General features: G+C 43.8%; 1 protein-coding gene across 1 annotated transcript in view; it reads left to right on the forward strand.

Annotated features, from left to right (window-relative positions):
• The window catches only part of hectd4 (HECT domain E3 ubiquitin protein ligase 4), a 36751-nt gene that overhangs the window by 17476 nt on the left and 5173 nt on the right, over window positions 1–14102 (forward strand). Inside the window, exons 30-67 of the mRNA XM_084551183.1 lie at window positions 39–174; window positions 269–413; window positions 511–677; window positions 967–1113; window positions 1209–1393; window positions 1531–1684; window positions 1800–2080; window positions 2230–2416; window positions 2511–2592; window positions 2682–2884; window positions 2996–3131; window positions 3312–3494; window positions 3597–3761; window positions 3856–4025; window positions 4181–4296; window positions 4388–4491; window positions 4737–4898; window positions 5020–5168; window positions 5303–5382; window positions 5660–5823; window positions 5948–6185; window positions 7121–7257; window positions 7352–7478; window positions 7759–7896; window positions 8095–8231; window positions 8318–8478; window positions 8564–8745; window positions 8841–9046; window positions 9180–9310; window positions 9405–9610; window positions 9734–9913; window positions 10306–11705; window positions 11805–12012; window positions 12100–12323; window positions 12448–12593; window positions 12711–12814; window positions 13305–13428; window positions 13841–14031. Of these exons, the coding sequence (XP_084407309.1) occupies window positions 39–174; window positions 269–413; window positions 511–677; window positions 967–1113; window positions 1209–1393; window positions 1531–1684; window positions 1800–2080; window positions 2230–2416; window positions 2511–2592; window positions 2682–2884; window positions 2996–3131; window positions 3312–3494; window positions 3597–3761; window positions 3856–4025; window positions 4181–4296; window positions 4388–4491; window positions 4737–4898; window positions 5020–5168; window positions 5303–5382; window positions 5660–5823; window positions 5948–6185; window positions 7121–7257; window positions 7352–7478; window positions 7759–7896; window positions 8095–8231; window positions 8318–8478; window positions 8564–8745; window positions 8841–9046; window positions 9180–9310; window positions 9405–9610; window positions 9734–9913; window positions 10306–11705; window positions 11805–12012; window positions 12100–12323; window positions 12448–12593; window positions 12711–12814; window positions 13305–13428; window positions 13841–14031 (7356 nt within the window). The remainder of the gene's footprint in view (window positions 1–38; window positions 175–268; window positions 414–510; window positions 678–966; window positions 1114–1208; window positions 1394–1530; window positions 1685–1799; window positions 2081–2229; window positions 2417–2510; window positions 2593–2681; window positions 2885–2995; window positions 3132–3311; window positions 3495–3596; window positions 3762–3855; window positions 4026–4180; window positions 4297–4387; window positions 4492–4736; window positions 4899–5019; window positions 5169–5302; window positions 5383–5659; window positions 5824–5947; window positions 6186–7120; window positions 7258–7351; window positions 7479–7758; window positions 7897–8094; window positions 8232–8317; window positions 8479–8563; window positions 8746–8840; window positions 9047–9179; window positions 9311–9404; window positions 9611–9733; window positions 9914–10305; window positions 11706–11804; window positions 12013–12099; window positions 12324–12447; window positions 12594–12710; window positions 12815–13304; window positions 13429–13840; window positions 14032–14102) is intronic.

Genomic DNA, 14102 nt, shown 5'->3' on the forward strand with positions numbered 1-14102 from the left:
CCCTAATTTCCTTCCAATTCTACTAATTTCTGTGTCAGCCTCCAAGTCGGTGTCAGATGCCAAGACAGTGATCCCCATGGTGAAACAGCCGGTTTTCTTGCGCAGCATGTCTGCACCCTCTGACTTGGAGATGATTGCTAACCAAGACCTGGAATTTACACACGCACCACAAAGGTATTGTCTGCTTGAGTTGATAGATTGAAAGTTAGGGAATCGTAGAAATGAGTGGATGTTTAATTTGTTCCTTTACTTGTTTTCTTATCTTCAGGAGGCGCCACCACCCTACTAGTCATCGCAGCAGCTCTTTTACCCTGCTGCAGTCTCTGGCCGTAGAAGACAGCCGAGACAAGCCAACATACAGTGTGCTGCTGGGACAGCTCTTTGCCTTTATTGGGACTACACCTGATCAGGCTGTATGTATCTTGATCGTCACACAATTTCTTTGTTACCATAGCTGCTGGAGAATCAGTAGACGAATTCTAAGATATTTTATTCCTGTCATAACTGTAGGTGTCAAGCAGCAGTTTCCTGTCTGCTGCTCAGACGCGTTGGAGACGAGGCAGCACACGAAAGCAGGCACTTGTTCATATGAGGGAGTTGCTCACTGCTGCTGTTAGAGTGGGCGGGGTCACCCACCTGGTGGGGCCTGTTACTATGGTACTGCAAGGGGGCCCGAGGTAAGAAGAGAAGCTGAAATCCAATTAATAATCTAAGCCTGCTCTGAATATAAATGCATTGTACTGAGTTATTAATTTAAGTTTTAAGTTGTAGTCATTATAATAAAGTTAAATTGTTAAACACCTGTGAAGGTTCTCATTAATCCAGGTCATGGATTTTCCAAAAAACAACCAAGGCCACTAGTCCAGAAACAGGACTGGTTGCCTTTGTTTTAGCTTAGTTTTTTTGGATAAACAATGTTAAATTGTGGTTCTTCTACATATCTCTCTTTGTTCTCCACCTGCGCAGGATTGAGGAGTTGACCTGTGGTGGAATGGTAGAGCAGGTGCAGGAGGCCTTTGGGGAGACCATGACGTCTGTTGTGTCACTATGTGCTCGTTACCCCATTGCTTGTGCCAACAGTATTGGCTTACTTTGCACAATCCCATACACCAGGCAAGCTAATCAATTTTGACCAATCTCTCTTTCGACATTGTTGTAATACCAGAACCTCAGTTGCTTAACTTCACTTATTACCCGTGTTATCCCAGGAGCGAGGAGCAGTGCCTTGTTCGGAGCGGGCTTGTTCAGCTCATGGATAGTTTGTGTAGTTTAAGTGGTCAGAGGGAATGCAGCTCAAATGAAAAGCAGACCAAAAAGCAGAAGGTGGCCACCATGGCTTGGGCTGCTTTCCAGGTGTTGGCCAATAGATGCATTGAGTGGGAGAAAGTAGAAGGTATGAAAAGTTTGTGGATACTCGTTCAGTCAAGTAGAACTATGTTGGTGTTGAACTCAAACAACGAAACTGTTACGATTTTACTCTTTTTCACACTGTAAGACTAGCTAATAAGCATTGCTTTTCTCTCTTCAAAGGTGGCTCTACAGATGCAGTTCATTCTGGTCTGGCAAGGCAGGTGTCCAGCCTGCTGACCAATCACCTGGCCAGAGCAACAGAGTGCTGTGGGAATCAGGCAGCTGGCAATGATGCATTACAGGATGTGCTCAGTCTGCTCAATGATCTTTCCAGGTAAAGTTTGTCCTGCGTATATTTATAACAGATCTTCTTTTCTGAACCTTTGCTTTATATACAGTATATGTATGTGTAGTCACACACGTATATACCCCTTTGTTTTATATTCAAGGAGCCACATAGGGAAAGCTATCCTGAGCCAGCCAGCCTGTGTCTCTAAGCTTCTGTCTCTGCTGCTGGACCAGAGACCCTCTCCAAAGCTAGTGCTTATCATTCTGCAGCTGTGCCGAGCTGCCCTACCTCTCATGAGTGTGGAGGACTGTGGTAATGTGGCTCTGCCTTCATGGAGCTACTCTATTAACACACTAGATGCTGAACAACAGGATGCCACTGACCCAGCTTCACGTATTGCTGCCTTGCTGCTAGCAAAGCTGGCAGACTACGTAGTCCCAGGTTAGTTTCTCATACTTAAGAATACTAAAAATATATATGTGGTTGTGGTCATCTGGCAAATTTTAAATGTCAAAACATGCTAAACTGGATAGTGCCAAAGTCACATTCTACTGCCAATTCTTAATAGTTATGATATCCTCTTTTACCAGGCTGTCAGACTCTCCTCTCTCCCAGCTCCTCTGAGCCAGACACTAGTTTATCCCGTGCCAGTTCCAAAGGAGCTCTCAAGTCTGAGGATGTTGGGGAGGAGGGAGAGGCAGTGGATGGCAAGCTGTCCATTTTTATCCACAAAAGAGAAGATCAATCATCTCATGAGGTTCTACAACCGCTTCTTAGGTACGATTTCCCCAGATATCTTTATAAATTCACATTAGTGAAAACTCCTGGGTTTCTCTTACTTGAGTGTCCTACTACTCTTTTCAAAATGTAGCAGCTCTGAGGGGCGTCCTTTTCGGCTTGGCACTGGAGCAAACATGGAAAAGGTGGTAAAGATGGACAGAGACATGACAAAGGTAAGAGTGTTTACATGAATGAGAAAGTGTGTATTGCCAACATGAAAGCTCCCATCCTTACCTGTGTATTATTTTTAAATCCTCCCTAGAGTGGAAGCTGTGAGGTGATCACAGAAGAGGCATCTGCTGCCCTGAGGAAGGCCAACAAGTGGGCCCAGTCTGGTCTGATAGTGAGTGTCGGTCCACCCGTGGAGACACTGGCCCAAGAGGCTGCTGGGGGAATTACCACTGGTGACAAGAAGAAAACTGCCCAGACTGCTGTTTGTAGGGACAGGAATGCTGATTTGGCCAGGTGATACACAAGTTAATGTTTCAGTACTTCAAATAGTCCACTCTTCGGTGCAATTAATATTTTGGTCACCACGTGTTTGTGACAGCTTTTCTTAAAATTTGTCTTGAACAGATCAGATCCTGTTCGGCCATTTATCAGTGGCCATGTGGCCAACAGTATGGCTGCTGAGGTTATTGCTCTGCTGCATAGTCTGCTCACTGCTCCAGAGTCCAACACAGCTCAGATCTGGACAAGCACTGCTGAAAAAGTAAACTGTTATTTCTACCTTCATAGCAATGATTATACTTGGAAAATATTCTTAAACTTGCTGCATGTACTCACTACAGGATCCTAGGGAATAAAAAATGTTTCCCATTTAGGCTGATATTGATCAGACCCTTTATGATGCTGTTTGTCATAGTCCTAATGCTTTTTCCCTTCTTGGTAGGTGCTCTCTCGGGCGCTTATGTTTATCCCACAGCTTGGGAAGTATGCAGAGAGTATTCTGGAGAATGGCAGCAGCAGTGGCCGAAAACTGGCTAAACTACAGGCTATTGGCAGACAGGCTGTTGCTGCACTTTGTGCCCTTGGAGGCTTCAAAGAAACTATTAAGATTGGATCTGAGGTCCAGGTTAGTTCAGTTGAATTCAGTTCAATCCCAGATAAATACAAATTTGATCTTTTCCATTAAAATGTTAGCTGCTGACATATCCACTGTGATTCCTCTATACAGGTGATAGGTAAAGGCGTGCTGGGGAGTGTTGGCATAGTTATGTCCATAAATGAACAGGAAGGTATCGCTACAGTCAAGTTTCCTTCTTGCGAGTACAGGAGAGCTTGCAAAGCCTCAGACATCCTGACCGTACCTATATCACGGCTCTGCACGCCAAGATCTGAGGTAATATTTCAAGAGTCAGACACAAATTTTTATGGAAAATGGCAATCTGAATCTTACAAGTGTCTGTTTTTCACTCTTGGCTCACCCCAAACAGGCTCTCCCCCTCTATAAGCTCTCCATCACAGAAAAAGTGGTACAGGCTGTGCAGTCCATGCTTCTGCCACAGGAGGGCAGTCTCTCAATTCACACTTCACTGCCAGCTACAGGAGATGGCTCCAGCCCAGTAATGGCTGCGGTCCGCTTGCTGGCTGAGATCCGGACTAGGTTGGTAAACACTTCTGAAAATAAACCTGTTTGTAGGTTATAATCTTCACTATTCTAAATGTTTAACAGTGTTGTTTTTCATCTGCTCTGTATTATGTGATGTAAAAATACAACAAGCACAACAAAAACACAAGGCTTGTGATGGTGTTTTTCAGGGCATGCCTGGTGATGGCCCAGCTCCTAGAGGATAGTTCCTTCTGTGAAGAGTTCATTCAGCAGTGTCCTGCTGCTGTTGAGGTTCTCAACCTGGTTGCTCAGGAATGCAGCCCTGGTGAGCATGTCAATTCATTTGAGCAGCTGGTCTCCGCACTATACCATGTTAGTAGCTGTTTTTCTGACAGATTTCCAACGTCTTTGCGCAGGAGAGCGTCTTGGCATGGTCGAGGCGCAATGTGAGAGAGTGAGAATGCTCTACCGGGACTGTGCTCGGCCACCACCTCCACCACTGCAGACAGACAGACGCCAGGTGGGAATTAACAAATATTGGGTACAGCAGAAATGACGCTTAATTTTTCATCAAATGAGGTGGAAAAATACTTTTGTATGGTTCATTAAACTTTTATCAAAAAGAAGCAACTTCAGTATTAATATATATATATATATATATAATAATAATAGTTAAATACCTTCAGTGACATTTTAATGTGTGAAACTGTATGAAAAGATTTTCTTGTCCCACGTATCTCCTCATCCCTTTGATGTGCTTGTCAGCCCAAGGAGATCACATGGTCTCCATCCAGAGTGTTCCCTCCAGTCCGTGCATGTATGTTCTCATCCCGTCTGACCTCTGTCACCTTCTTGGCTGATCCAAGTGCTGGAGGTGGGCTGCCCAGAGGCACTTTCATCTATGCCACCTCTCCTGTACCAATTCAGGTGAGCACATCACAGTGGAATGCACTGCCCTCTCAGTTTGTTTGATCGAAGAATTAGTGTCAAAGTTGTGTGCACAAAAATGAGCACCTCAAGTTTTCACTTCTTCTTTTTGTTCTTGAAGGCACCGTCCTTTTACTGGGAGATCGAAATTGTCTCCTATGGAGACTCTGAGGAGGACAGTGGCCCAATTGTGTCCTTTGGTTTTGCCACAGAGGCAGAAAAGAGAGACGGAGCGTGGACCAACCCAGTTGGCACATGTCTGTTTCATAAGTATGTTCATATCAAATCAGAAAAACTCCACCTCTTTTCCCTCTGCTCTGTCTCTGACTTGATTGCTGACTGCTATTCTCTTTTGTGTCATTCCGTCTTTGTGCGTCTGTCTCCTGTCTGTCTGTGTGTGTCAGTAATGGTAGGGCAGTGCATTATAATGGCTCCAGTTTGCTGCAGTGGAAGAGTGTCAGGCTGGATGTGGCTCTACTTCCTGGTGAGATAGGAGTCTACATATGCTTCTCTACATTCACAATCTATAGTCTCTTTTATTTTGTTTAGAAATCCATACAGCAACGTATGTTATGGATTTGAAACAGACTCTTTAAAAATAATCAATCTTATCTGGCTGCTCTTTCAGAAAGCTATTTTGCAAGCATACCATGCTTCTTTAACTTAAACTGTATCCTGTTTTAGTATGTTTTAAAACATGTCATTACCTCTTCACATTGAGTCATTAATGAGGTTGTAACCTTCCGTTTATGTAAATACAGGTGATGTAGCTGGAATAGGCTGGGAACGTTCTGAGGGCACTCCTCCACCCCCTGGTCAAGCTCCTAAAGGCAGGGTCTACTTTACCTATTGTGGGCAGCGGCTTAGCCCTATTCTTGAGGATGTCGCTGGAGGAATGTGGCCCCTAGTACACATTCAAAAGAAGGTACGGTTCTGCTGACTTAATTGTCACTAAAATTTTATGTTTAACCCGCTGTTAAACTCTTGTTGAATTTGGTTCACTTACATGTAACACATATTATATCTCCCACCCTCCCATTTTCTTGTAGAACTCAAAGATCCGTGCCAACTTTGGAAGCCGGCCATTTGCATACGCAGAAGGCCAGGCACACAGAAATGCAGCTGACTTGTGTGTAGACCTTGCAGAGGAAATAAGTGCAAATTTTGAAGCACTCCCCTTTGCTATGGCCTCAGACAGTGATAATGATGCAGGTGCAAGTGTTACTTCGGACTCCGGTTCTCATGGACCTCCTTGTCGAATTGCAGCTGTTGCAGTTGCCCAGCAACGTATGTCTCTCATGTTCATCTCAGTTTTTATCTAAAATGTCCAGTATTTTCTTTGACGGATACTTCCAGTATTTGAAACCTGAGTCTAAATTAATAATAGAATAATAATAGATAAAATGTTTGGAATCAGTCCAGTATTGAGCAAGAACTGCAACCGGCAGCTACAAAGCATCTGCAGTTGGTCCTGAGTCCATTACAAGAGTTTGTTTTTGTCACCAGCTGACTAAGCTCATACATAAGCATACTACTGGCTTAATGATTTTGAGAGATTCTTTTGCTGTTATCCAGCTTTTAGATGCCAAATGAACAAAATAATAAGTTAATAATATTGCAGTCGCTTCTTCTGCAGCAGGTCTTTCTGATTTGGTACCCAGCATTAGTCATTACGCTCATCATGCAAACATGATGCTCTGCAAGGACCGTTCGCTAGCAGACTTGTGAACTACTGACAACGTTATCTTGCCCCTATTCCCCAAACGTAGTTCATAAAAGTTTTGTTGCTATAATTTACAATTTACAAAACTAACCTATGCTTTCAGAACCCCAACTCTAACATCACTCATGGGATGGCTCTCTCCTCTCTCTCTCTCTCTCTCTCTCTCTCTCTCTCTCTCTCTCTCTCTCTCTCTCTCTCTCTCTCTCTCTCTCTCTCTCTCTCTCTCTCTCATTTACTGTTTGTTTACCATGTTATCTTGCTGCAAGACCGACACTGTTGTCAACAGTCTAAGCCTGTCAGTAGCATATACAATCACCTGTAGTGGATTGAGCGCCAATACTGACCCAATTCCAGACATTTTTTCACTCCATTCATTTTTTATGGTACCAGGATTAAAAATACCCCAGTTATGCTTTGATTTTCTTGTATTATTGTTTACTACATATTAGTAAACTTTGTTAAATTTGCATTTTCTCTTTGTCTTTTCCTATTGGTACAGAGTATAACAGTGACCTGTCGTGCCATTACAAGGTGGAACTAAGCTACGAGAACCTGGTCACCTCTGGGCCCGACCCTCATCCTCCACCTATTGCAGATGATGAGAGTGATGATGAGGATGATGATGATGTCCCAAGGGTGGGTAAAGCCTCCGCTGTTCTAAATTGTGTCCAGTCATTCATCATATATCACTGTGTATCTGATTGTTCATTTTAATTTTATTTGACTTTAGGAGGATCATTATGCCCTTCTGGTGAAGGCGTGGGAGACAAAAGTGTTCCCTACAATCCGTAGGCGGTTCCGTAACGAGGCTGAGAGGAAATCTGGCCTTGACCAAATCAAAGGAGCTCTGCAGCTAGGTAAATAATGGAAGTGTCTCATAAAAACAACATAATGTAAAAGTCAAGTACAACATAGCAAATTACCATAACCATGCTTCAAGATTTTGTAAAAAGGTTGTGAAAGCATTCTTGTGTTTGAATCTAATCATCAATGAACACAAACAGAATAAAATACATTTAATTGTTATTTAACAGAGTGAACATGTAGGTTAGATGTCTAGCTTATTAAATGAATGATCTAGCCATACCTAGTCTGTGTATATTTTGTTGAACTACAGCTGTGTTTCAATGACAACAGGCATGGTTGACATTGCCAGACAGACAGTGGAGTTCCTGTATGAAGAGAATGGTGGCATTCCTCGTGATCTTTACCTCCCCACTATTGAGGACATAAAGGATGAGGCCAACAAGTTCACGATTGACAAAGTTCGCAAAGGTACTAAAGGATATGTTCCAAATGTTTAAACACAAAACTTTAAAGCTGTTGTAGGACTAAATATTGTGGACATGCACCACTTGCTCCTATGTTTTGAATGCACTTATTGCAAGTTGTACATGACAATACCGTTTGCCAAATGAATGTGATGTAATGTAATTTAACTGACCTTGATGATAACCTTCCTTTCCAACACAGGGTTGACTGTGGTCATCCGCTGTCCTGACAGCAACAACACCAACAGCTCTACAGGGGGAACAGCACTGCCAAAATTTGCTATCCGGGGCATGTTGAAGACGTTTGGTTTGCATGGAGTGGTGCTGGATGTGGACTCTGTAAGTACAATACTTGATAATTTACTATTTTCTCCCCTTACATTAAACATATCAGTAAACTAACTTGTTTGTGTGTGTTTGTTAAGGTGAATGAACTGGTACAGGTGGAGACATACCTGCGCAGCGAGGGTGTGCTGGTGAGATACTGGTACCCTATTGAGATGCTGGAGCGCCCACCTGCTGGATCTCGACGCACTGCTGCAAACGGCTTGGTCTCATTAGACAGTAGCAACATTCAGATACATAGGTAACGCATAAGTCAAATGTGGATGAACATGATAGTCTTCAACCTAGTCTTCACCCATGCTTAAAATGTTACTGCTCTGCTTCAGGGAACTTCTTCGCTGTGAAAGTGCGCTGGCCCGATTATACTGCCGTATGGCTTTGCTCAACATCTTTGCCCCCAAGAATCCCCACACCTTCACCCGTCTCTTCCACATACCTGCTATCCGTGACATCACCTTGGAACACCTGCAGCTTCTCTCTAATCAACTGCTGGCTCCTCCCCTCCCTGGTGAGTTTAAATGTATCTTACGAATAACTTGATCTCACAGTGTGACGTAAATATTCTGTTATATTCTAAATGTGCCTGTTTTGTTCTTCCTGCAGATGGCACTATTAGTTCTAGTTCTATTCTTTTAGCTCAGTCGGTGCTTCACAACCTTGAGGGCCAAAGCTGCTCTCCCACAGATCTGTTCTACCAGGGAAATGCTCAGCCCATCCGGGAATGGTTGACAGTGGCCATCACTCGTGCCTTGCATCAAGGAGAGGAAAGCTTACTGGAGCTCACAAAGCAGATCTGCTGCTTCCTACAGGTCAGCTCTGCTAGTCTGTGCTTGATTGAATTAATCTAATCGAATATAATAATTTAATTTAACTTGTCACTGGCTACATAAGCATAAGCTGCTGAACTTTACGTTAACTTTGTGATGTTGGTCACTTTGACAGAATGCACCAGAGCAGTTTACTTCTGAGGAGTTCCCTGTGACAGAATCCAAGGTTAGCATGGATGTCAGCTTTCCGGGTGCTGCATTTGTAATCGTATCCTGCAAAGAAAGCCAGCTGGGCTGCCGCAAAGAGTGAGTTACAAAGCCGAATTAAACTTCAGCAATTCATGTTTATTTATCTATTCATTTATTTTTAATGTCTCTCTTGTCTTTTCGCTTGCATTAGCTCAAGTCTGTACAAGGCTCCCTGGGCTCGAGTCATGGTGTATGGCCTAGGGCACAAAGTGCGTAGAAATGGCCAGCTAAATCTGATGGAGGCTGTGTGTTATCCTCTGGATGCCTCACCTACCAACACAGGCCTTATTCCCCCTCCCACCACCAACCAGTACCCCTCTGTTATCATCCCTGCTGATAAAATACACATCAAACTGGGTGAGTAGCGTCGGAGTAGTAACGTCCAAAAGGAACTTTGCATACATAGTTTAAGATTTTTGTAAATTATCAGGTAACCAGTTAAGCCATGAAGTAAGTATCCCATCATTCTCTTAATTGTAGGGGTGTCACCTCCTCCTGGTGCTGTGCTGGTGCTGCACTCCTTGCCACTAGAGTTTCCTCTGGCCATGGCTTTTGCTGAACAGCTGTTGACGTGGAAGCTGGGAGAGAGCAATGAACGATCAGAGGATGAGTTGGACACAGTGCCCTCATCTGTGCTGCTACAGGTTGTAGAACTACTAGGTAGGATGAACTCCCATCATAACAACATTTAATGAGCCTAATTTATTGACTTGTCAGTACTATTGCTGTATGTACATTGTTTGAGACTTAAAAACATTTAGTTTTGTGGTTTTGGGTGTTTTTAATGAACCTCTGTGACTTGAATTGACAAAAAAAATGCAGTAAAAACATAATTTGAGCTTAAAGTTTCAAGAAAGCACTTCACAAAAAAAATAATCTTTTAGTTAAAGGTCATAAAATATCTCTCTTACAAAATGTCAAGATTTTATGAGCTAGTGAAACCCACATATTCATTACTCTTAACCACTAGATCCATAATTCTTCGAGAAACTTTGAAAGCTTACTGGATAAATCACACCAAACATGAAGCTTTTCTGTGTTATTGTTCTTAGGTGGTTTGCTTTGGACCACTGATCTGGCCCCCTCCATCAAGGAACTCATCTTTCACTTGCTAGCTGAACTTTTGCGGAAGATCCACCACTTGGAGCAGCGCAAGAGCCCTGCTGGCCTTTCCAGCTCCATTGCTCTGCTGCTTAACCCCTGCCTCGCAGTGCTCATGGCCCTGCAGACAGAACTGCGAAAACTCTATGACCGGGAAACTCAGGGATGGACTGCTGGAGGGGCTGGAACAGGGGGGTCTTCATCTGGAGGCATTGCATTGGCTCTGGGAGCGGAGCAGAGCCGGTTCTCCACCTATTTTCATGCCCTGATGGAGGTGTGTCTGGCTGTGGCAGAGGTTACGCTTCCCCTAAATGTTGGCGGCTCTTCAGTAGGAGCCCTGACTTCCACCAGTGCCCCTAACCTTAGTGACTCTTCTTCATCCTCATCATCATCCCCAGGCCAGACACCACAGAGCCCTAGTCTGCTATCCAAACGTAAGAAGGTGAAGATGAAGCGTGAGAGAGCAGCGGCTGCCGTGGCAGCAGCAGTTTCTGGGAAACGGGGAAGTGGAGGTGCAAGGCTGTCAGAGAGTGATAGTGCCCTGCTCAACATGGCAGGTAGTAAACCTGAGGACATGCTGTGGTTCCACCGCTGCCTCACGCTCCTGATGATTTTACGACATCTTGCCAATAAGGACCCGCAGGGCTTAAGTGTGACCAGCGATGCAGTGACAGATGCCTGCCAGGCCCTGGTGGGTCCCACTGCCCACAGTCGCCTGCTGGTGCTCTCAGGTATCCCCACGCACCTGGAGGAGGCTGTGGTTCGGAATGCTATCCGCAGGGCTTGCAACGCACATGGAGGGCTCTTCAAAGATGAAATATTCATCCCTCTGCAGGAAGAAGACCCTAAGAAGCAGAAAACTGGAGCTGGAATTTCGAGCCCTCCGGATGGCAAAGTGTGCCCTGAACCCGAGCGCCCCTTCCCCAACAATGGAGGTCCTGAGAGTCCTGACAGCTCCAGCAGTGTGACCCCAGCCATGAGTGTGAGCGCTTCGGCTTCTACCAGCCAGACCTCCATTTGTAGCTCATCTCAGGGGGTCTCGCGCACTGCCAGTGAACTTTCTGTTGATCAGGAGCTTTTAGCTGTTCCACCTGTCACCCCTGCTGCTGCAGCTTCTGCTGTTACATACCCCCAGCATGGCCCCCAAGACCCTCAGACAGTTTCTAGTCAGGAAAGTCTGGATACCTCCCTTTGCAGCACAGGAAGCCTCGGTAGTCTCGGGAGCTTGGGCGAGCCTCTTGACAATGCAGAAACACCATCGGCGTCGGATGGCGGCTCTATGCACACAGTCACCTCCTTGGAGAGCAATGCAGTCATGGCCAGGCCCATCAAAGGCTATGCTGTCATTGAGGTGGGTTGAATCAGAGCACCATTGATGTTTAAACAATTAGATGTTGTTATTTCAGTTTAAACAAAAATCTGATGAAACTGGTCTTTTTGTTTATTATAGGTTCGTTCTCGCGCCAAAGTGGAAAAAATCCGTGCCAGTCTTTTCAACAGCAGTGACCTGATTGGCTTGTCCAGTCTGGAAGGTGAAGAGGAACTAATGGAGTTGACTAATGAGGAGATCCTAACAGCTTCGAGTGTTAACCAAAGCCTGTTTGACACACAAGGAAGCTCTGCTCTTGAAGACTACTTCCTGGACAAATCAGTCAAAGGTTGGTGCTTGACTCTGATTAGATCTTTTCTGCTTTTAAAGAGTGTCACTAAATTCTAAACTTAACAATCTTTTCCTCTATTTCAAGGCGACAAGCTTGTACCTGGAGCACGAGATGTACTCACAGATATTTTTAAGAGCTGTGTGCACTCGGAGCAGATGCTCAGCCTCACACCGGCAAAGCCTGTTAAAGTGTCTGACATTTACCTCAGCAAGGAACAGATCAACTCTCAGACACCAGGCAACCTGCTGCATACTTTCTTCACGAATGTTCGACCTCCCAAGAAAGTACTTGAAGACCAACTTACTCAGGTATGCAATAAGAGGTGTACAGTGTTTTTAAAACATTTTGTGGTCAGCCAGCACATATACGTACATTATCAACACTTTATACTTGACCCTGATTAACATGTAAAAATTATTTGTTTTTATTCAGATTCTAAGAAAGTATGGCACTCCCAAGCCCAATAAGAACAAGTACAGCAAGGCAGGAAAAGAGCAGCATCAAGGCAAGGTAGTGAGTACCAAGAGACCTATCACCAAGCCTCCCACCAAGGAAAAGTCGGTGCTCAACAGTGTCAGGTGAGTCATTTCCTATACTTTCCTATACCACACCTTTAAGAACAAGCATACATTTAGCTACATGAATACACTGACATGATAGTTGAATTAAATCTGCTGGTCTTGTGCCTCTGCCAGGACTGCACTGAGTGAGAAGAAGACGGTCCTAAAGCCAAAATCACCTGAGAAATGTAGACCTGAGGAAAAAGATGTGGAAAAATCTCCTGCTAAGAAAACTGACGGTTGGTTATAATCACATACAGATATAGTGTTTTCCAATAAAGCTTGTGTGCATAAGTTACTCTGTTGCCCATAATAATCAGACAGTTAGTGAATTAACTGACTACAGTGGCGTAATAAATATTCAGATCCTTTATTCAAGTACACTTACCAATGTAATAAACGTCCTGATTTCAAATTCCTACTTTAGAATCTGGTAAGTACATAAAGTATGGCAGGGAAAGAGTACTCATTATGCAGTTAAATTTCACCAGGTAAAGGTGGGGGAATCTGTAGTGGGAGAGGAAAGAAGAAGAAATGTTCTTCTTAACACATTTTTTGATTATCATGTTGCAAAACAGATGTTACATATCACAAGTATGAAGTAGTATGAAATGGAAAAACTTACAGTACAGTACTTGGATAAATTTCTGCCACTCCTACAAGACTAAACATTAGTCTTGTTTTGACATCAGGAGCTGTGAGCTGCCTAACGTACCACTTTTTCTTTAGTCCCAGAGGAGAAGTACCTGACACTGGAAGGCTTCCATAAATTTGCTGTCGACCGTGCCAAGCAAGACATCCGCAGTGTCTGGAGGGCAATTTTGGCTTGTGGTTATGACCTTCACTTTGAAAGGTGAGAGTGGGAAAATGAGACTCCAATAACCAGCACTCAGTCTGCTGTGACTCAGATACTGTCACACATATGACAACACAAAATTGTAAACTATTATTCATTTGCTATTTTCTGTCCATAATTAGAAATTATATAAATGTAGATACAAATATACCACAACTTGTACAACTGAGTATATGCTAACAATTAATTAGATGTTAACTTTATGTATATATATTTTTTTTTTTATATGTCTTTGTCTAAAAGGACTATCCAATTAAAACAGCTTGATATCTTCTACATCACAACATTCCTGTAACAGCAACCTGCAGTATTGTCTGTGGTCTCCTAATGTGTGTATATAATCTGTTATCGCTATGAACAGACAGTACTAGATTGTATCAACATGAAACCTATTTATTTAAAAACCCAGGTGCACCTGTATAGACACTCGTCATGCCCAGAAGGCCTGTAGAAAGTGGAGCTTGGAAATGGATGTGGCATTGGTACAGTACATCAACAGGCTGTGCCGTCACCTGGCAATCACACCAGCCAGACTGCACCCCCATGAAGTCTACCTGGACCCCAGTGATGCTGCTGATCCTCGTGTGGCCTGTCTGCTCAGTAAGTAAACAGCTTGAAGTGACATAAAGCTCGCCTGAACGCTGACTCTCAGGAGATTCAAGTTAGAGCTG

Source organism: Chelon labrosus, assembly GCF_963514085.1.
Source record: "Chelon labrosus genome assembly, chromosome: 9".
NCBI lineage: Eukaryota > Metazoa > Chordata > Actinopteri > Mugiliformes > Mugilidae > Chelon > Chelon labrosus.